Source organism: Lynx canadensis, chromosome X, assembly GCF_007474595.2.
Source record: "Lynx canadensis isolate LIC74 chromosome X, mLynCan4.pri.v2, whole genome shotgun sequence".
NCBI lineage: Eukaryota > Metazoa > Chordata > Mammalia > Carnivora > Felidae > Lynx > Lynx canadensis.
Window position 1 is genome coordinate 19203507 of NC_044321.2, and position 22434 is coordinate 19225940.

Below are 22434 nucleotides of genomic sequence, written 5' to 3' on the forward strand. Positions count from 1 at the left end.
CTATTTAACTCTGTCCAGTTCAGCATTTCTCAAGTTTATTTGGTCATGGATACTTTTTACCTTTTTTGTGACACCTAATAACATCCCAAGGAACTAATATGCTTCAGAACATACTGAAAATATTATCCCTAAAATAGGGAGGTAGAATCAACAGGACGCCAGGTTCATTGGATCTGTGAGTAAACAAAGGGAAAAGGGTGATACTGGCCTAGAGGTTTCCCAACTGGGTAAGGAGAAAGAGGAGGATGCTGTTAAGGATAATAGGAAACAGGTGGAAGAACAAATCTGGAGGAAAAGATTCTGCTGTTGGATATACACCAGTTGAAATATTGCCATAATATGGATTTGCAAATCTTTAGGAGGAAGATGGAAATACAGACCTGGAGTCTGGAAGAGAGGTGAGGTATTGATGTGAACCAGTGATAGGACGGCATAAAGGTGACAAGCCAAACCATGGCAATGGAATTCACCGCCTAAGATGAGTTCATTTGAATGTGAAAAGATCAGAAGTGCCAGAGACAGAATCTTGACTAATACCAGATTTACAAGGTAAGCAAAGGTAGAAGGAGTCAGTTAGATGGACACAGGAAAGCCAGGTTTTAAGGTAGGAGGAGAGGAGAAGTCATGTCATGGAATTCATCATGGCAGAGGAAGAATTTAGGTCAAATCACACGTATTTATTGACCACCTTTGTTTGCCAGGCACGTAGTAGAGGATGCAGCAGTGAAGAAAGCACACCCATGCTTCAATGGAGCCTACTGGATTCCCTTTGAAAAGTTCAACATGCTTAACCATCTTACATATTTTTAAAGTACTGCTTTGACCCCACATTATTGACTTAACTGTGAGTATCTGCTAGGAGTTTAGGAAAGTGAGGACTAAAAAGTAGCCACTGGATCTGCATGCTTAGAAGTCATTGTTGAGTTTTGGTTGAGTGCTGGGATACAGTCTAGTCTGGAGTGGTTTGACGAGTGAGTGGGAGGTGAGGAAATGAAGTTAGCAAGCATGAATCACTCTCTGAAGTGTGGTTGGAGACAGAAAATATAAAGAGCTCCTTAAAGAAGGGGAGATGTGGCAGAAGCTGGAAGTGAAGTAGGGTCAATGAGGCCTGTTTTTTAACATGGGAGAGACATCAGTGTATTTCAAAGCTCATGGTAAGGAATTAGTAGAAACAGAGACATGTTGGAGGAGATAAACAAGACTAGGAAGAAGGAAAGGAAAACCAGAATCTAATGGAAGAAATGGATCTTAGAGTAGGGGTCATGACCTTGATTTCCACAGGAGGAGAGGACAGAAACATATAGATGTGAATATTTTTATAGATATGGTGGCAGGAAGTTGAAGGTAATTTCCATCTGATGGCTTAGGTTTTTCTCTGCAAGACAGAAAACAAGGTCAGTAGCTGAAAGTGAATCTTGTCAAGTGCTAAAGAAAGTGAGCATTGGTCTAATACCTATGGGCATGGAGGGCAAGTGACAAGTGAATGAAGAGAGACTAGGTAGCAAATCAGAAGCCATCTCTTTAGCAAAATTCTGGTTTGAGAGTCTCATCTTCCCTTTTGTCTCAAGATGGGCAACAGCACAGAGAAGAAACTGAAGTGGAACTGAAAGGCAAATTGAGAGAGTTCGCACCTGATAGTTTTAAATCTCAGAAAACCAGTGTGGGTTATGTAGAAAGGAGGATTCCTTAATTCCAAGGGTTGGTTGGCATTTGGATGGCTCATCAGAGAAGGAAATGACCTAGAATGGTTCAAATAGAAGTTGGAACTATGTGACCTCCAAGGGTCCCATCGTTCAAATTCCATCACATGGCTCAGTGGTTCTCAACCCTGGCTACATGGCAGAATCATTGGAAGAACTCAAACCCACCATGCCTAGGTCTCACACCCATAGATTCTCATTCTCTGGGTCTGGCAACAGGGTGGCCTACTCCAAATGTGGTCCACAGACTCGCAGCAGCAGCAACAGCAGTGGCATCCCTTGGCACCCTGTTAGAACTGCAGAATCCCAGTCTCCACCCAGACCCACTAGATCAGAGTCTGCATTTGTACGAGATCCCCGATTGATTTGTGTGCACATGAAAATCTGAGAAATGCTGGACCGAAAGCATGGTCTACAGTGGGGTCTGAGATGGGTACTTTTTTAAAGCTCCCCCTTGACTTCTTTTTTTTTTTAATGTTTATTTATTTTTGAGAAAGAGAAAGAACACAGGGAAGTGGCAGAAACAGGGGAAGAGAGGATCTGAAGCGGGCTCAGCACTGGCAGTGCAGAGCCTGATGGGAGGCTCAAACTCATGAACCACGAGATCATGACCTGAACTGATGGTGTATGCTTCACCGACCGAGCCACCCAGGCATCCCATCCCCCAGGAACTTCTAATGTGTGACTACAGTTGAGAACCACTACTACACAGAAAAAGAGATACTTCTTAAACTGTATTTAACTTGTGATAAAATGTCATAGTATTCTATGTGCACATGCACACAGACACATACAAACACAGTATGTGTAAAAACTGGAGAAACCCAAATAGACCTGTGGTTAATAATGTTGTACCAAAGTCAGTTTCATGGTTTTTTAATTTGTTTAATGTTTATTTTTGAGAGAGAGAGAAAGAGGGAGAGAGTGAGAGCATGAGTGGGGGAGGGGCAGAGAGAGAGGGAGACAGGGAATCCGAAGCAGGCTGCAGGCTCTGAGCTGTCGGCACGGAACCCAATGCGGGGCTCAACCCTACGGACCATGAGATCATGACCTGAGCCGAAGTTGGCCGCTTAACCGACTGAGCCACCTGGGCGCCCCCCCTTAGTTGCATCATTTTAATCATGTACTATGGCTATGTAAGAAGTTATCATTAGGGGAAGCTGGGTGATGGATATACAGGAACTCTGATCTACATTTACATCTTCTTGCAAGTCTTAAGTTATTTTCAAAGAAAAGCTTAAAAAGAAAGCATTTTAAGCCGAGACAGATCCTGCCTAGGATGAGGATCAGCCGTTCTCCATCATCATCTAAGAAATAAACAGGCTCCATCATTCATTCGGAGGGGAGCCATTGGAGGATTTAAAGCAGAGGGACTACAGGTTTGAATCTGTGTTTTAGAAACATAAGTCTGGTGGCAGTTGGAGGATTGACTAAAAGCAAAAAAGATGAGTTGGGAAGCGGTCTCTGTCGTCCAGATATATTATCAGGGCTATCCCCAAATCTGGAGCAATGGAAATGGAACACGAGGGATGGATTGGAGAGACTGGGGAGGTGGAATCGGCAGGACTGGAGGAACGATTCCAGGATTGTCGGTGGCTGTGTGTATAGGCCCCCGGGAAGCTTTTTAAAATACAGATGCCCGAGTCTTCGCCACAAGATTCCAATTCCGAGGGGCGAAGCTGGGCCCAGGCCTCTGAGTTTGTAGCGTTCCACAGGTGGTTCAAATGAGCAGGGTTGAGAGCAGCTGGCTGAGGCTGAGGAGGCGGGAAGTGCAGGGTAAACCTCACAGGTTTGCAATCCAGTCGTGCCGCTAACCGGTAGAGGAGGAGGAGGCAGCAAAGAGACAGCCAGGATAAATTAGGGAGGTAGCCCTTCCTCTTCCCCTTGTTTTATGTTGAGGAAAATTGTGAAACTTGGGAGTTCCAGCGCAGAAATCCATAATGCTTGCAACCTAGCTATCTTCCCATGGCTTATCTGAACAAGTACACCTTTTAGTGAAAATAAAACCTGAGTCCGATTATTTGTGCCATCTGAGCACAACCTCAGCTTATTAAAAACAACAACTTTCTGTTAAACTCAAAGTGTGAAATATTTACACAAACAAAGAAATCTCCAGGAGGCTGAGCTAAAAGCTTCCAGAAAAGATGAAATTCCTTGTTTTTAGTGCTGCTAGCCCGACCTTCCTCCTAAATCCACCTAGATACTGTATCCATCTTCCTCCACCCAAGACTTGCATGTTGGGTTGGTTGGTTTTTGCTCCCGTGAGGCTGTGTTTTGGAACCCTTCCAAACTCTGCAACAGGTGCCGAGTGTGGTCACTGACTCTGCTCTGCTGGAGCAGCAGGAGAGCAGGCACACGTAGCCTGTGATGTCAGCCCTCACTGCTAATAAACCCCTAGGTTCCATGGAAGGTGTTCTGGGAGAATGCTCCGAGCCTTCAGAGCCGCAAGGGGGAAGCGGCCGATGGCTAATGGATTGTCTTTTACAGGGTGACCTGCCAAAGCCACCAGTCTCCCCTCACAAAAACAATCTAGGGATTCCCTACTGAGAGTTGCTTGCTGCCCATTGGGGGATGTCTTTACAAAGTTGTGTGCAAAGCACCGTGAAAATGTTCCCATTTCAAAATGGTCTGCTCTTTAGCATTCCGGTTTTCCCCTTTAAGGACATTTTTGCCCGCTTTTTAACTTAAAAAGAGAAGTTACAAAACCCTCTCATATCCATTATAATAATGCATAAGCACATGGCAGAGTTTAACGATTATTTTAAATGGTTAATGTGAAAAGATGTTCAGGTGGCATTTGCAAGGATACTTCTGTGTCCCAGGTTCTATTACAGCTCAGCTTTCTACTAGCTATGTTATTTACAAGGTAACAGAGTAACACGTAAGCTCATCCATTTTTTGAAATGAACCTAAACTTAGTTTGAAATCTGTAGGCTTGTTTCTATCGATTCTGATAAAGCTACTAAAGCTTGGAAAAAGGGAGAGGAAATGATAGACTGAGAATTTAAAAATCTCTTTATTCCTAATTCTAATCTCTTGTTCTTTCAGGAGCTGCACATATTAATACCTGCCTGTGTATTCCCTTGAGGGCTGGGCTGGAAAAACATTGCTGTACTGTTTAGTTTTGTGTGTAAATTGCCACAGCATCTTTACCTTTAGACATGAAAGTACATACACTCACTGCAATAGTCACCTTTCCCCACATGTTCTGGTTCCCCTTGTTTGCTTTTTTTGTTTGTTCTGCTTTTTTTACCTCTGAGTTTTTGTGAAGTAGCTAGTACTTTTGCTCAGTCACTCATTTGCAGTATCTAACTAGGTTTCAGGACATGAAAGAGGAAACTGCTTAATGCACACCGGTGATGCTGAGGCGATTGGACAGGAGTCTGCTGGCTTGTCCAGAACATTTGTGTCTTGAGTATTGTGTGCCTGCACTGTGCTGGGAGTAGGGACGTAACAAAGAACAAGGCTCAAAGAGCTGAAAGAAGATGTCCTTCTCATATGACAAGAGAGGAGACAGATGTGTCCCCATGCAGGGGACCTGGGAGGATCTCAGGGCAGACTTCCTGGAGGAGGTGATGCATGAGCCAGGCACATCACTCCTTGCAAGGCCTAACCCCCAAAAGGGAGGGTTGGGGACTGGGACTTGACTGCTCACTGGGCGGCCCTTTCCAAAGCGGCCCGTTCCTCGTGGCTGCCGGCCCACAGCAGCTTGGCCCTCAGATAGAGGACGGGGCTCTAAAAAGTGCCCTGCGCATCCTCCTGCCTCACATCAAATACGGCACTGCAGAATATGATCGCAAACCTTGCCATCGTGCCTCCGCAAAAAAGACACATGCTGCTTCTCACAGAGAATGAAACCCTCACATCAAGAGATGGGCAGTTGCTCTACGACAAGAACACCACCGGTCAGCCAGGAAGACTATGGGATTTCCAGGCGTTACGTTAAAACCATCATGTGCTTCAGGAAACTATGGGTGAAGATGCCAGCGACACTTTCTGATGGCAGTGGGGAGAGGTGCCAACACTTATGAAGAACTCATGATGTGCTCTTCTGCCAGGCACACCATCTGCATCATCTCATTCAGAATGAACAACGCTTCTAGACCATCATCCCATTGTGATGATGAAGACGGTGAGGCTCAAGAAGGGGAATTTGCTCCATGTTATCAGCTGGTCACTTCGTGAGCTAGGAACACAAGTCTCCGTGACCCCTTTGTCAGGTTCTTTCTAGCATGCCAGGCTGCGTCCAGCGCTCCTCTTTCTTTCAGTCTCTGTAGTCAGTCTCAGTTATCTTGAATTAGATAGTCTCCTACAAATCGGTAAGGAAAAGACGAAACAAGCCAATACGCCCAGTAGGGCAAAAGGCTGGAATAGGCCCTTTGGAAAAGATGACAGCTGCATGGCTAATGTGCACGTGCAAAGGCGCCTAGTTAGCTTCAGGCAGCATGGAAGTGCAAACCGAAACCAAAATGAGATACCAGTACACACTCACCAGAACGGTAACAGTTTCAAAGACCGACAATGCTAAGTGCTGTGGAGGATATGGGGCAACTAGAACTTTAACACGTTGCTGGTGGGAATGTAAAATGGTACAATCCCTTTGGAAAACTTTAAATATATGCTTACTCTCTGATCCCCAAATTCCACTCGTGGGTGGTGTCCTGAGGCTGGCTCTTACTGGCTCCTGAGAGCTGATATGGCGTATCCCTTTCTAACTCACATCCCCTGGGTAGCTTGAAATTGGCCACAGTGGGATATTTACAAACGCTTTTGAGTCAGAGCTGCTTTCGTTGGTGAGCTTCCTGTTAAACACGTAGCCACACCACACTGTATATACCTGAAAGACACGACTGCATGTGGCCACCAAAGGATTTGCACAAGAATGTTCATCGCACTTTTATTTCCTTCTAAAAAAATTTTTTTTAATCTTTATTTATTTTTGAGAGAGAGAGACAGAGTGCGAGCAGGGGACGAACAGAGAGGGAGACAGAGAATCTGAAGCAGGCTCCAGGCTCCGAGCTGTCAGCACAGGGCCCGACGCCGGGCTCGAACTCAGGAACCGTGAGATCATGACCAGAGCCAAAGTCGGCCGCTTAACTGACTGAGCCACCCAGGCGCCCCGCATTTTTATTTCTAATAACCCCAAACTGGAAATAACCCAAAAGGTCCACCAACAGGAGAAGAAAAATAAACTATGGTATCTTCATGCAATGAAATCCTACACAGCAAAAATAGGTAACAAACTACTGCTAAAGACAACATGGGTGAAGCTCACAAGCTGTGGGTTGAGTAGAAGAAGGCGGACACACATCAGTGCAGACAGCACCGTTGCATTTATCAGAAGTTCAGAATAAGCAAGCTAACCAATGTTGACAGAAATCAGAAGCACTTTGCTCTGGAGGTTGTGGGGAGACTGACTGGGAAGGAAGATGAGGGAGCCTTCTGGATGCTGCAGTTGTCTATTGTGATCTGAGTGATAGTCATATAGGTATGTACATCTAAAATTCACTGAGCGGTACACTTAAGATCTGCACATGTTCCTGTAGAAACATCATACCTCAAAAGTGAAGAGCACACACACATACATTCTACTCAGCCGTCCTGTTCACAAGGTGGAAGAGTCACTCCCATCCCAGCAGTGCAGAGCATGCAACGATGGTGAGTAATGACAAGAAGGCAGCCTGAGTCTTGGCAGACAGATGATCTTAGTTTTACTGACGTCCGACACACTGCCATCATGGACACTTTCAACACCTGTACCGGCAGCAGGGCCGGTGCATGAAGACTGCCTCCACCGGCACATACTCCCCAGGCACATCACTGCCTGGGAAGGAATCCAGTGAACACATCAGCTGTCTCTCCCACACACCTACCACCACCATAACAGCAGAAATCTAGAAGTGTAAAGATAGGAACTCTCATCCAACTTGGGCAATATGCCAGCCTTTGCCGTCAACAGAGAACACCGAAGCCTCAGACCTTACCTGCTGAGTTATTCCAGAAGGATGCAAAGAGGCTGCTGTGTCTCTGAGTATTTTTTTTCAAATACAGTGAAAGCCGAAGAAATGCCTGCTTCCTTTATCGTCAGCAAGAAGAAAGACGAGCGATCATGTCATCTCACAGTTCTCTGTTCCTGGCAGGAGGTAGGCCTAAGCCCTTCTGCACGAGTTACGGTGCGTTCTTGTCATGAGTATACCCTAGACCCACCGTGCTATTAGCTTTAGACTTTAATGAAAAGACTGGACAATATCCCACACGAGGGAGAAGTGCAGCTGACAGCACCGGCCATCTGCACTCATGAACTTATCAGAGCCGCGTGAGAAATATTTGTTGCATCATCCCAAAAAATCTGTCCACCATCAAAAGATTGAGGATGAATAGAAGCTCGAAAGATTCCTCCCTCAGGGTTGTGTTTTATTCTATTTTGACATAACCATATTTGGGTTTGGGGTGTTTTGAGGGAGGAGCGCTAAGTACTCTATTTTTTTAAGTTCTTATTTAAATACCAGTTAACATACACTGTCGTATTAGTTTCAGGTGTACAATAATAGTGATTCAACACTTCCGTACATCACCCGGTGCTCATCATGACAACTGGACTCCTTAATCCCCATCCCCTCTTTCACCTCTCCCCCATCCCACCTCCCCTCCAGTAACCATCAGTTTGTTCTCTACGGCTAAGAGTCTGTTTCTTTTGACATAACCGCATTTTAATACATAGGAAACTGAGAGTTGGTTTTAGAATGCTTTAGTGTTTTGGGAACAGCAGGAAACTAATTCCGGAGACTTTGACCATTGTTAGACATTCTCTTAGTTGGGGTTCCCCCAGAAACAGACCTTGAAACAAGAAATCAAGTACAGATTTGGGAGGTGAAAGGCAACCAGAGGGGAGCAGGGCAGCAAGCGGAAGGAGACAGAAAGGGGAAGGAGCCTGAACTGGTGTGTGACAGGCAGGCCACGGCTGGAAGGAAATGGAGCACAGCCCCACCAGGGAAGCTCTGGGAACCAATTTAAAACACACTCACCCATGAATAGTCCCACCCATGGGGAGGGAAACAGGGTATTTCCATGCCAAGTCCCATCTGTCATTGGTTGAAGTCTGATCCCAGGGGGTGTTAATGCTCCAGAACTTCTGGTCTGCCAAGCAGATGGCGGAGTGGGCTCTCTGACAAAGAAGCATGGGCGCTGGCATTTGCAGTCAGGCAGGTGTGCTCTCAAGAGGTGAGCACTAGAGGATCTGAGCAGGGTGCCAAGTGCATCTGCGACAGAGGAACTTGAAGCGATTGGCCAAGAACTTCTGTATTTGTGCAGTCTGTGGTTGCACTTGGGAGGCATACGCACAGAAGAGTGAGAGGCCACACATCAGCTAGATCTGTACCTTTATAAATCTACAATCCATTGATGTAGCAGCTCAAATGCTTAATCGGTACCATGGGTCTAAGAATTGTCATCACATTGGACTACCTGGCTTACTCCCTGGGCTAAGCTGTACAGATCTTTAAGAAAGTAGAGACATCAGTGTTCTGCCTTCTTCATGCCAATATGTCCACCGTGGTTCAGACCTTCATTTGCATCTCCCTGCCTCTGCTCTCCAGCCTTCGCAGTCTGTCTACCACACTGCACACAGAGTAATCTGCCCACGGTTCTGATCATCTCATCCTCTGCTTGAAACTCTCCATTGGCACCCAGTTGCCAGCAGGACAAAGTCTGTCTCCCAAGTTCAGCAGACAAGGCCCTGTGTGATTTGGACTTTGTTTGCCTCAAGCTCTACATAAAATATAAAAACTCTCATGTACCTACAGCCAATGTCATGTCTATTTGAAGATTCTGCCCCCCACCCTGTATTAACGCTGTCCGTGGGTGGGGTGATCGTATAATTTATCATTCAGACTGGAATACTTTTGACAGTGCAGGAGGGCATGTTAATTTCAGAGAAACACCAGGCATAATGTGGGACCATCCCAAGCAAAGCAGGATGCTCTCCTTATCTATGGGTGTCTCAGAGGATGTGAGCACTAATACGACTTCATCCATTTATGCCTCACAGCAGGCATGAGACGGCAATGCTTTGGTTTTCAGACCCATCACTGCTGATGGAACCTACACTTTTATTACAGGTGACACTATCCTGTCATCAGGCCTCCAGGAAAGGAATCTGGGAAAACCCCTTACACCTCTAACTACTTCCTACCCTCCCACCATTGCAACTTCCTTCCATGGCAAGGCTCGGATGTTTTGTGGAATTCGGCTCTCGTATAGCCCAGTTCAGCTCACTACTGCAGAGGTGGAGCGCATCTATAGTGTCCTCAGAACATTCCATCTACTTGCCCTAAGCACACCAGCCTTGCTGGCATTGACAGATGGCTTCCGCTTGGTTGTCTGAGTGACGTGGCTTCACCCAGCCAGGAGCAAAGACTGCTTTCATGTCCAAAGATGTCACTCTGGGTGATTCTATCTTGCTTTAATGCTGGCAATGGCTCACAGATTTGGGTGATTAAATTTTGCAAAGGCTCGCACATGTAAAACCTGTGATGGGTCTCAGATAGGCAGCAGGTGGGAGGCCACAGCATTTTTGCTTTGCTGGGAGAAAGTCATCTCCATTTCATCACCAATTATAGCAATGAACCATTTACTGAACATATATTAAGTGTCTACACTATGCTGGATATTAACATAAGCACTGGGGAGATAAGAAACATTAAGACATAGTTTTACCTCAAGAAACTTAAGTAAGAGTCTAGCAGAAGGACTTCAGGCAGAATCTCAGAATTGGTTAGTGCATGCCACCAGCTCTATATCTCTCAACTTTTCTGTATTTAAAAAGAATTCTCCAAAAATAGAAATCCAACAAATACACAACAAAAATTCAAGCTACTCTGTAATTAAGTATAATACATAATTATTTCAGTATCCAATCTCCTACCGAAATTGTTTCTCTGCTCTTATATTTTTTAGATTATAGTCTAACCATATCCATTTATCTAATGAGATCAGCCATTTGTCTGCAGCATAAGCGACAGGACTAAATTCAATGTCATCTGTTTACTTAAGATGGAAATGATATGCATGTAGCAGAGTAGCCTTTGGGTACAAGTGAAGTATCATTCAATGTCATCAGAGAAAATATAAATCAGCGAGAAGGAACAAACATGGAAGGCTCAGTCAGTACATTGTTGTTGGACTTCCCGTATGTGCCAGGGATACAGGATGGAGTGGAACAGAGTCCTTGCCCTCAGGCCACATATATATTCTGGTCTTGACCAGCCTTTGGGGAGGGGCGATACACGCATCCCGCAGGATCCCCAACTTCATTCCAGTGTTTTGCAATAAATTCCCAAATTGCCAGACCCATTCGCCAGTATGTTCTGTAAAGTGTTTTTTCTCTTTTTCCTTCTGTGTGTGCATGGGGCAAGAGGCCGGTAGTCACACAGGAAACATACAAGACAGAAAGGATGCTGTTTAGACTGATGAAAGTCTCATCTCTACACGTCTGTCTTCTTCATCTCCAGCTGGCTGTGCATGCCTGTCATTGGTAATAGGCTGGTGGCTCCTCTCTGAGTTTTCTGTTGTAAATATCTTTGCGGGGTCCCAGTGTTCAGTACTTTGGTCTCGGCTGCTCTGTCACGTTTGGCTCCTTGACTTTGCTATGTCATCACCACTTTCAGTTCATAACTGCTGCTGAACATCTCATGCTGTGGCTTGACTGTGCTGAAGCCTAATCCCCAAACACAAATTTATCAATATCCAAATGGCCAGAGCATAGACATTGGGATATGAAGTCTTTACTTTGCCAAAGGAACTCCAGTTGGGGAACAATGTACCCAGCCCAGGATTTAAATGTGGGCTGATCCATATACTAAATCTGTGACCATGGGCAAGTTATTTAAGCTCCCTGAGGCTCAGTTTCCCCACCTGTGAATGTAGATGTAACAGTCTACCTCCCTGAATTCCCATGAGGATGAAATGAGGTGAACACAGGCAGCATTCTCTGCACAAGGCCCAGCACAAAGTACGCACTTAATACCTTTCAGTTTTCTTCCTTTGCCCCTGCCACAGTTCCTGGCCTGCTCTGATGTGCACAGTAATGTAACTAGGCAGCGGACCTGGAAAAAGTGGCATGGTGTCAGGGTAGGAGCTGATCCTGGAATTGGGGAGTGCCAACTTTTAAACATATACTACCCAGCTACTCTCTTCAAATATTTGCATCGATGTATGCACTTATCCCCTAGTTTCTCAGCGAAGATGTGAGCAAAAATATGTCACCTTTCCATTTTACTGAATATACTTTTCAAGACCAACTGAGGAACTGTTGTTGAGTTAAAGAAAAAAAAAACGTTGTGGGGGACAAGGCAAGACAGAGGGTAGGAATGGAGTATTTTGTTTTTGCTCACAAACCTTTACTGGGAACCGCTTGTTTGTCAGAGACCATATCGACCAGTGCACATTCAACTTCTCATTTATCCTCCAGCAATCTCACTGAGGTGGGTACTATGATCGGCCCCATTTTACAGATGAGGAAAGTGAAGCACAGAGAGCTATTCCAGCTTAGTGTCGAGGATCACACAATCACTAAGTGCCAAAGCTGGCAGGTGAGCACAGGCAGCCTACGTCCACCGAGCCAGACTGTGCCACCAACACGAGCACTTCCCAGAAGGGCCCGGGCCCAAGCAAGCTGAATCAAAGCCTTGACTATTTGCTCCATAAGGCCTCTTTCCAGATCCAGAAAAGGAGGGCAGTGGCTGGCATCACTACTCTGAGTTTTAAGGGCAGTAGTTTTGTTGGAGAACCTTGATAACAAAACGAAACAAAAACCCATTATTTCCAATGGGAAAATGCACCATCAGGTAACACACTCTTTTCTGAGTTGTATCACATGCTCGGTCTTGTAAAGCTCATGGACCATCCTTCAGGAGTGCCATTACCACATCATTATGTGTAATTTTTTTCTTATTCCTTCTTATATCAGCCATAATTTACACTGTTCTCAAGCTCAGTGCTCATTAGAACCTTAGTAAATCCTTGGAAGGAAATAAAAATTGCCGAAGAGTTCATCTGATAGAGACATTTTTTTCATAATTTTGTAGATTTAATATTGTTATTAATTATTTGCCGTTTCAAATATTTCAGGGATGTGGGTTATACTGTTTTACATTTTTTTCTTAAGCCAAAACTGCTGAATGTGTGAATTCTAGTTGTATGCAGGGACTCATCATGCCCACAGTATCTGCAGTCTTGTTTGTGGATATGGGACAACTTTCCTAGCCCAGAACCGTTGTCTTTTTCCTAAAAGCCTGTCCCAGTACCACCAAACTGTACCTTGGAAAGCAAATAAAACTCTCTGGTACTCCAACAAGGGAGGTGCTGGGTCTGTCAGGGCTCGTGGAAAGGAAGAGAGGCTAACGGGGGAAAGAACAGACCCTCACTGAAGGTCGATTAGGTGAACTACAAAAAAAACTACCAAACCACTTTGTTACCTACAGAAATGGCAATTTCGGGGCGCCTGGGTGGCGCAGTCGGTTAAGCGTCCGACTTCAGCCAGGTCACGATCTCGCGGTCCGTGAGTTCGAACCCCGCGTCAGGCTCTGGGCTGATGGCTCAGAGCCTGGAGCCTGTTTCCGATTCTGTGTCTCCCTCTCTCTGCCCCTCCCCCGTTCATGCTCTGTCTCTCTCTGTCCCAAAAATAAATAAACGTTGAAAAAAATTAAAATAAAAATAAAAATAAAAATAAAAAAAAAATAAAAAAAAAAAGAAATGGCAATTTCATATGGTTTAATGCAACAGTAAATGCCAGGGAAGACGCCTTTTATATCTTTCCACACTTGATCCTCATAATGACACTATGAGGCCAGAGTGATCCCCATTTTACAGATAACGAAATTGAATTAAATGCTGAAGTCATCGTTTTAGTTTGGGTTCCTCCACAAGTTGGCCCAGAGTCAAAGACACAATACGAATAGTATGTTTGGAAGGCAATCCCAGCAAGCACTGGTAAGAGAATGGCAATATGCAACAGGGAAGGGAAGCGGTAAGTTACAGGGACCTTGTCAAGCTAGTTACCCTCTGGGCCGCTGGGGCCTAATCCTGCTGGGGAACTCTGGGAAACAGGAAGGAACACGTGCTGCAGAGTCATCCCACCTTGGGGACAAGGGAGCTAGGGTATTTAGTCACAGGTCCAGGCTGCTTGGGACTAAGATAGCACATTAGTGCCCCAGTATTTCCACATCAGGCTGGAAGTAGGACCAGTGGGTAACGAAGTCATGAGACGAGAGGGCCAGGGTCCAGCTGTGTTTGCTATGGTCCCATAGGTAGAACTAACAGAGGCTGGATTTGAACTAATGGCATTCTGACCTCATAACTCATGTCCTTCCCACTAAAGCACAAGATACTGTCAAAACCCAGGAAAGATCAGGGGCACCAGAACTATCAGGAATCAACTCTAGGGCTACATCTGGATAGCTGTGGGACATGTGCCAGAAGAAATACCATTCCATGCTTCCCTGCTGTGTAATAACTGCAGTCACATTTGTGGATCCCTCTAGAGTTTACAAAATGCATGCACTCCATCACTTCACTTGGCCCTCCTCTTGCCCATGAGGCAGACTAAAATCCATTCACTCACAAGATTATTATATTTTCATAAGTTTACTCTAGAACTATTGAGTAAATGTGGTAGGAATTGTTCTAGGTGGTGGAGATGTGGAAGTAGACCAAATAGACAAACACACCAGCACGGTAGAACTCCTACTCCAGTGGGGGCAGCAGAATAAAGAAACAAAAAGAGATGCATAACACAATGTCGTACCACAGTCAGTGCCATGAAAAACTTTAAATGAGAAAAACTGACGGAGATAGCGAGGGATGCTGATGTTTCCAATCGGGGGTGGGGTCAGGGAAGACGATTACATCTGGGCAGGGAAGGGAAGGAAGCAAAGCTATCTGGAGGAAGGACATTCCTAGCAGAACTAAGAGAAAGATGAGCCATGTGACTAGGGCATGGTGAGAGGAGTTCCGAGATATCAGCAAGGACAATGTGCCATCTTGTTGGCTATAGTCAGGACTTAGGTGTTGGCTCTCAGTGCCATGGGGAACCACTGAGGGATTTAGAGCGGGGAAGTGGCATGATATATGTTCTAAAAGGCTCATTTTTTACTTATCTCTAACTCATGTGGTCAGCAAGACCCGACACCAGAATTTAAGTGGAAGTCTTGTGACTCCTGATCCAGTGCTCTTCCCACTCAGGTTCACGGTCATTTTCCAGACCTGGAAGTCCTTGGTACCGTGTTTTTCCTATCCCTTGAAGAGTTATTTGTAGCCTCCTGGCCAAATATTAAAACTGCTGTTGCATATTCCTCAGGCATCTGGCTCTCTGGGACTTCTCTTTGCCTCTTGGCCAATCAGCTTTGACATTCTCCCATTTCTTTAAATTTTTTTTTCAACGTTTATTTATTTTTGGGACAGAGAGAGACAGAGCATGAACGGGGGAGGGGCAGAGAGAGAGGGAGACACAGAATCGGAAACAGGCTCCAGGCTCTGAGCCATCAGCCCAGAGCCCGACGCGGGTCTCGAACTCACGGACCGCGAGATCGTGACCTGGCTGAAGTCGGACGCTTAACCGACTGCGCCACCCAGGCGCCCCTACATTCTCCCATTTCTGAGAGCATCCTGTCCTCTTACCAGATATCCAGCAAAACTCGTGGCCCACAAAGTGGCTCACCCAAAGCTTAAGCCTGACCATGAAAGTCAAGTGAGGACAATGGGATTCAAAGATAACCACTCTAATCATAGAGTTTAACATAACAGGTTTCCAGGGGTCTTCGTGGTATCAAGGGATTTTTTTAAATTAAGACCAAATGAAAATTCCCCCAGGCTATGGAAACAGAGATTACTGGATCTCATTGTCTTTCTCCTCCAGACCAATATGGAATCGGGCAAAAGATGCAAGGAGATATTGTAGTTGCCTTTTCCTTCATCATTACTATTTTTTGTTTCTAAAATCTCAGATTTATTTGCTTCAAATCGAAAGCTGCATTGCTTTTTCAGCCAAGGCTGCAAAGACAAACAGCCTGTTTTGGGAATTACAATGTGGGGCTTTCTTGGCTGCTTTTTAGTGTCAACATCTGCAATAAGAGCATTTACCCCCGGTAAGGCAAGGAGAAGAACCGACACATCCCACTCTCCAGGACCTCCGGTGACACTACAGTATTGACAGAAGTCACCATTTGTCTTTTGTCACTGGAGCAGGTCAGCCTGACACCAGGCGCACATGTATAGAAGAAGCGTGTAGACAGATAGTCACTTGTTTGGCTACATCCACAGCTTAAATTTGGCGTCCTCCAAACATGTAATGTTTCAAAGGCAGAATGATATTTCTGTTCACTTATTAAGGGATGACTAACTTGCTTTTGGCTGCACTACAAATGAATCACGGTAACAATCCCCAACTTGCGACTTGTGGTGTTCTGATGTAATGCATTTCTATTAAAAGAAGAGGAAAGAGAGTGGGTGAGAGTGAGATCATGCAAAGACAGAACATAACACCGAGGGAGCTAGCGTAATTGATGAACTGCCGAGACCAGGTCTGTCCACTTCAAGGTGTTTTCCTGTGTCCTGGGTGGGGATCCCTTGCCAATCAGTTCCTACCCATTTACTAGACCCAGATTACGACCTGGAATTTGGAGGGATTCAATGAAGAAAACATATCATTTGGGGTTGAAAACCAGATATTCCTTGAAAGCATTTTTAAAGCAGTTTTGATTTAGTGTCACTTTGTAGATAATTATTTGGGAGCAAATGATACAAGTTAGAAAAGCAAACGGACAACCTCACCTTTTAAGGTGTTTTAATGGGGGTGCCTGGCTGGCTGGCTCAGTTTGTAGGGCATGCAACTCTTGATCTTGGGGTTGTAAGTTCAAGCCCCATGTTGGGTATAGAGATCACTTAAAAATAAATCTTTAAAAAGGTTTTAATGAATGCAACTCCTTTGTGAGTGGCAGAAGGAGGGTGTGGGAAGGCAAGACAAGGAATGGAAGGCAGCTAATAAAGGTGGGTCATCAGACAGACTCCCCCTGTGGAGCTGGGGGACCCTCACCTCCTCCACGTCTCCCCTCACAGGCAAGGTTGCCAAAGACACCTTGAGGCCCCTCCCAGAGCCTGTTAATTGCCTGGCCTGGCTGAGTGGCTTTCAGGCCCTTTTCAACAAAAAACAAATACAAAAAGACCTGAAAGGTATCCTAAAAGATCCTGTGAACCCACAGGTATTTTTCCTGTGTTAATCACCATTCGGGAGCGGACACTTCCTTCCTCCCAGATCCCTTCTGTACTCTCTACAAGGTGCCCCTGCTGTCTTCTGAGCAAGATCTGAGTGTGCCAAGGAGAGGCAGAGAGGAAATTAGACTCTGGCCTGTCGTGACCGGCAGCCCACACTGGCTTTGTCCCAGGCTCTGGCAGAAGGGGATTATAAGAGCCAGTGCCTCCCCAGAACGGGAAATCACTCAGAGAAGGGAGTCTTTTTTTTTTTTTTTTCAGTAAACCTATTTTCCCTACCCTGTGGTTTTCTTTCTGGGTTTCATCTACTATCAGATCTGTCATTGACCTAAAAAGGACTTCAATGTGTTGGAAAAGCATGCTTCAAGCAGCTATAATAAATCTCAAATTGATATTTATGAAGTTAACTTTCTCTCACCCAGAATCTGATCGCATAGTATGTGGATGTCACTCATCTTAGAATTATGTCGTGTTAGAACCAAAAGGGTCTGTCCGTAAAGATTAGCTAAACCAACCTCCTGTTTTTTACTGATAAATCTGAGACCTGAAAAAGTGACATTCTGAGGGTCTCTGACACTCCTACGTAAGCAGCAGAAGCCAGACTTGAAGCCAAAACTTCTTTTGGCTGGGTTCCATTGTGTCCCACAGCCTTTCTTCTTGGTAAGCCTGTCTTTGAAAAGTTTTATTTGGCAACTACAGAGTCTGGATGGAGGATAAGAAAAGGCAGTAGGCTCAAGACCCATCCCCTTTGCTGCCTGTTAGTATCGCCACCTAATGCTGCCATCTACAGATGAGGTTTGGCCCTTGGGATTATTTCTGGTCTCTCTTAGTGGACCCCAGATCTCCAACTACGGCCAGCCCACAGCTCTGTTACAGCCATGGCCCTTCCTCAAATCTTCTTCATCCTTGTGCAAACCGGTCTGTGCTGGGCTAGGGCCACACGTCCCACTGCACCCAAGATCCTACCTCCACCCTTTACTCACTGGGTCCGCTTAGGTGAGCTACTGACATTCTTTAGGCCTCAACTGCTCCAGCTAGAAAATGAAGGTAATCATTTAATCATTTCCATAGGGTCTTGTACTGAATAAATTTTTTAAACTGTAAAGAAAGAACTTAGCAGACCAGTTACTATTACTGTTACCATTCTTCACCTGGAGGGTGATGAGAGCAGAGAAGCTAACAGCTTAAGTGGCATGTTCAGAGCCTGGGAATCAATCTCGATTTAACATTCAGTTCTGGCCTCTTTGGCAGCAAACACAGAACAGAAAATATTGTGATCAAGATTGACATTGGATTGGGCCTTACCAGTACAAAGTGCTTGGCACTGGCTACTGTTAGAATATTGCCTTTGTTTTGAATGTTGTTATCTCTTCTGTGATTTTCCATGTGTGAGTGTGAGTGCACTAAATTCAGGGAAATTATCCTCTTGTTGACAACACGGTAGACTTGATGAGTACTTATTGAATGTGTGTTGAGTGAATAATCTAGAATCTATACATAGGTATGGAAACATGGATTATGTGTTGGTTCACACGACAGACTCCGACTATATTAAGGGTCAAGACTATGACTTTGTGTCATTTCCCCCTGCTTTTTTCTGAAGATCTCTTGCCTAGCTCAATAATAAGCCTGTGTAGCTTGAGGTTGTCCATTTTGCGGACTGAAGTGTCTCGGTCACCATTTCACTATTGTGCTCTGATGTTTTCCTGGCTTTCTTTACCCCTTCCAGACCCAAGAGAAGAGATTAATTTAAGGGCAAAGATAAAATCACTATAAACTAACCAGTCATCAGTTTCACCTTCCTTTTCCAGTGCAGAAACTAAAAGTAAGTATAAAGAAAAAAAAAAAAAGAGCATAGCTTCAATCCCTGGCTTCCCTTTTCCCCTGTGAATATGTCAAAGAACACCTACTAATGTCTCTACTGTCCTGAGTGGGGCTTCTTTAGGAAAGTAACATCCTATACAGGTTGATATCCGGGTAGCATGTGGACAGGCAAGAGTAGACAGTGCGTGTACTTGATATGCTTTCACAACAACCAAAAAGCAGAACTGAGAAGTTTCAGAAGTCACAGAAGGGAGTCTCAGTTCTTCCCCATGCCTCCATCATCCTCTCCCCTCTGATCCCACAGTAGAATCCCACAGACTCCTCCTGCCAGGTGGGTGGCCTCAGCCAACACCCCCTCTCCGGATGGTTTGTCACTCAGCATCTCCCTGCCACTCAGAAGGAAGAGTGACACATGTTCCACCCACCTTTCCATTGGAAATTCAAAGCAGCTGCGTCTCACAGCAGCTCGCGTACTGAGAACTTAGAAACCTTCCTTGTTCACCTTCACGAAGGTCTCCCTGCCCAAGTCTCCGTCCTGCGATCTGCTGGGACAGGACTTAACACAGTGGCTGCTTTCTTCGGTCTGTCATCCCAGGGGTCATGGCAGTAGATCTGCAGATCTGGCAGATCTCTAAATAGTTTACAATGCCCCACCCATCAGGGCATGGTCGCCTTAGAGAATGGATGGAAAATATCCCCTTGCTGTAACTGGGTTCAACCCTGTGGCTTAACACCATCTTATTTGGCAATCTTTTTCTCTTGACATATTTAGTAATCACTCTAAGGGAGATTTATTAGACTGCTCATAGGAACAAACAATGCACTAAATATTACACATATGCATGCTTTCAATACCACTCCTTTTCTAGCCTATTCTGGATCTTTCCGCAAAGTCTTTTAACAGTTATCAAAACTCTCTCTTGTCTTTAAATTCCTCTTGGTTCTTCCCTCCCCAAAATAACTTTATTGTTGGGATTTTTTGTAGCTGGAAGTTCTTTTAATCCAAATTCACCGGGCCATGCTTAGAGAAACAAGAATGGATAAAAAAGACACACTCACAGTTGAAAATCATTGACAACATTTTGCTCCTCATTAATCTCCAAGCATCAAAACAAAAAGCTGGAGTTTTATGAAAATAATCTCTTAGGTATCTCTGGGAGATTGTGTGTGTGTGTGTGTGTGTGTGTGTGTGTGTGTGTGTGTGTCAAGGAAAGAACTCAAAATGTTTCAGCCAAATGTCGTACTATGAAGTGTTTCCCAACCTGAGGGGTGGTGCCCACGAGGAGATGTTGGGGAGGGTACACTGAGAATTAGGGTTAACAACTCATGCTCTGTGCTAACTAAAAGACTGACAGCTGGTGCCCCTCTGACATTTTCAAAGAGCATAATAAATATCCCACACACCCTGGCACATGCACAGCAGAATGTCTTCACAAATAATCCATCTAGAGCAGATTCAAGAGAAAATATATCAGGGTCATGGAGATGCTCAGGTTATGAGTTATAATGGCATAGTCACAGTGTGGTGACTGGATGTTAAACTATTCCCTTTACATACAAAATGTTTTTCTTTATCCATTAGATACACAGAGGCTATCTCTGCTCTAGAGAGAGCGCACTCAGTTTTAGGCACAGGTCTACCTCGCCTACCTGGCACCCATTACGTGTCCACCACCGGCCTCATGTTGCAGACCGGGCACATTTCACAGAGCACAGGCCTTGGACCGTAGAGTACACACACTCCTACCTATGTGAACTTGAGTACTTGTGATTTTTTAGGGCTGGGGCAGTGAAAGCACAAATGTGGCCATTAGTTGTGAGCACGTACCTTGATTCAACTGCCAGCATTGTTAACCTAGAAGTGTGTGGTGAGGCGCTGGGAGCACGGGTTCTGGAGCCAGACCCCCCGGGAGAGCCCAGCTTTCTCTCATACTAGGCGCGTGACCTCGGGCAAGGAACTGTGTCTCGGTCTCCTCATCTGTAAAATGAGGCTAGGACTTGTAGCGACTTCATAGTTTCCTGTAAGGGTTAAATGAGTTCATCTGTATGAAGCCCCTGGTACTGTGCCGGCTAGAGGAGGAGCTGTTCAATGAGTGCTCGTATTCCCAGCGTCCACTTCGATCACAGGTGTAGAGGGCGTGACGCGTGACGTGGCCACTGTGACTTGGGGTGAGGTGTGCTGACTAAATCCCACTGTGCTCCTTTAGCACGACTGCCACGTGTCCCAGCCAGTGTCTTGCAGTTACGTCTCCCTTCCCATGTAAGCACGCAGGGAATGCCAGAGTATACAAAGTCCCTCGAGGTGAACCTCTTATCTTTGAAGGCACTCAGGGACTAAGTTGGACGGGGAAATCATTTGGCTGCCCTACCAATTGGCAGCAAGGGAGGGGCCCACGGCAGACCTCTGCACCTGAAGCTGCGCCTCAGTTCACACCATACCTTCCATCTTCAAGACGGTGGACGTACGTGAGACTTTCGGGCATTATAGACCAACTGAGTCACAAATAACAGAACGTGTGGAAAGAACGCTGGTGCAGTAGCCCAGCACGTCTCAAACTGTACCTTTATCAGAATCCTCTGGAGAACTTATGAAAACCCAGATTCCCAGGCCCCACCCCCGAGATTCTGATCTCCCAGGTGTGAGGTGGAGCCTGGCAGTTTTCACGTCTGGTAAGTTCCCAGGTTGTGCTGCTGCCGCCGGTGGTTTTGAATCCTTACTATGTATCTCTAACGCAAGGTTATATCATTTAATGTGAACGCTTTAGCTTAGAGATGACATGAGAAACTCCCCCACCCCACACAGACATACTTGACTCCACAGAGCCAATGCCATGCATGAATGTCTCGTTCTGGGTAATAAACACTGACTTTCATTTTTTCCCCCATAGTTGCATGCTGCTGTGACCAGGATCCAGGTTCCAAGGCCTGGTTTTAATTACACGTTCGCCCACATATGTATCCTGAATAATGATAAGACTTGCATCGTGGATGACATAGTGCATGTTCTGGAGGAGCTAAAGAATGCTCGGGCCACCAACCGGACCAATTTTGCTATCACATACCCAATCACTCACTTAAAGGACGGGAGGGCGGTGTACAACGGACACCAGCTTGGAGGCGTCACTGTGCACAGCAAGGACCGGGTCAAGTCCGCAGAGGCCGTCCAGCTCACCTACTACCTGCAGTCAATCAACAGTCTCAACGACATGGTGGCTGAGAGGTGGGAGTCCAGCTTCTGCGACACTGTCCGACTATTCCAGAAATCCAACAGCAAAGTCAAAATGTACCCTTACACATCCTCCTCACTGAGGGAAGATTTCCAGAAGACCAGCCGCGTATCAGAACGTTACCTGGTCACCAGCCTGATCCTGGTGGTCACTATGGCCATCCTGTGCTGCTCTATGCAGGACTGCGTCCGCAGCAAACCCTGGCTAGGCCTGCTCGGGCTGGTGACTATAACCCTGGCCACTCTCACCGCGGCCGGGATCATCAATCTTACTGGTGGGAAATACAATTCCACCTTCCTGGGAGTCCCTTTCGTCATGCTAGGTAATTACTGCCCTTCATTTTTTTCTTTCCTCCTGCTGTGTGGTGGTGAGTACGCTCCTGAAAGGCAAGGAGTAGCCATATGACAACTTTGTTTCAT

General features: G+C 45.6%; 1 protein-coding gene across 1 annotated transcript in view; it reads left to right on the forward strand.

The window, feature by feature from the left end:
- The window catches only part of PTCHD1 (patched domain containing 1), a 51383-nt gene that overhangs the window by 15232 nt on the left and 13717 nt on the right, over positions 1-22434 (forward strand). Inside the window, exon 2 of the mRNA XM_032592253.1 lies at positions 21677-22337. Within this exon, the coding sequence (XP_032448144.1) occupies positions 21677-22337 (661 nt within the window). The remainder of the gene's footprint in view (positions 1-21676; positions 22338-22434) is intronic.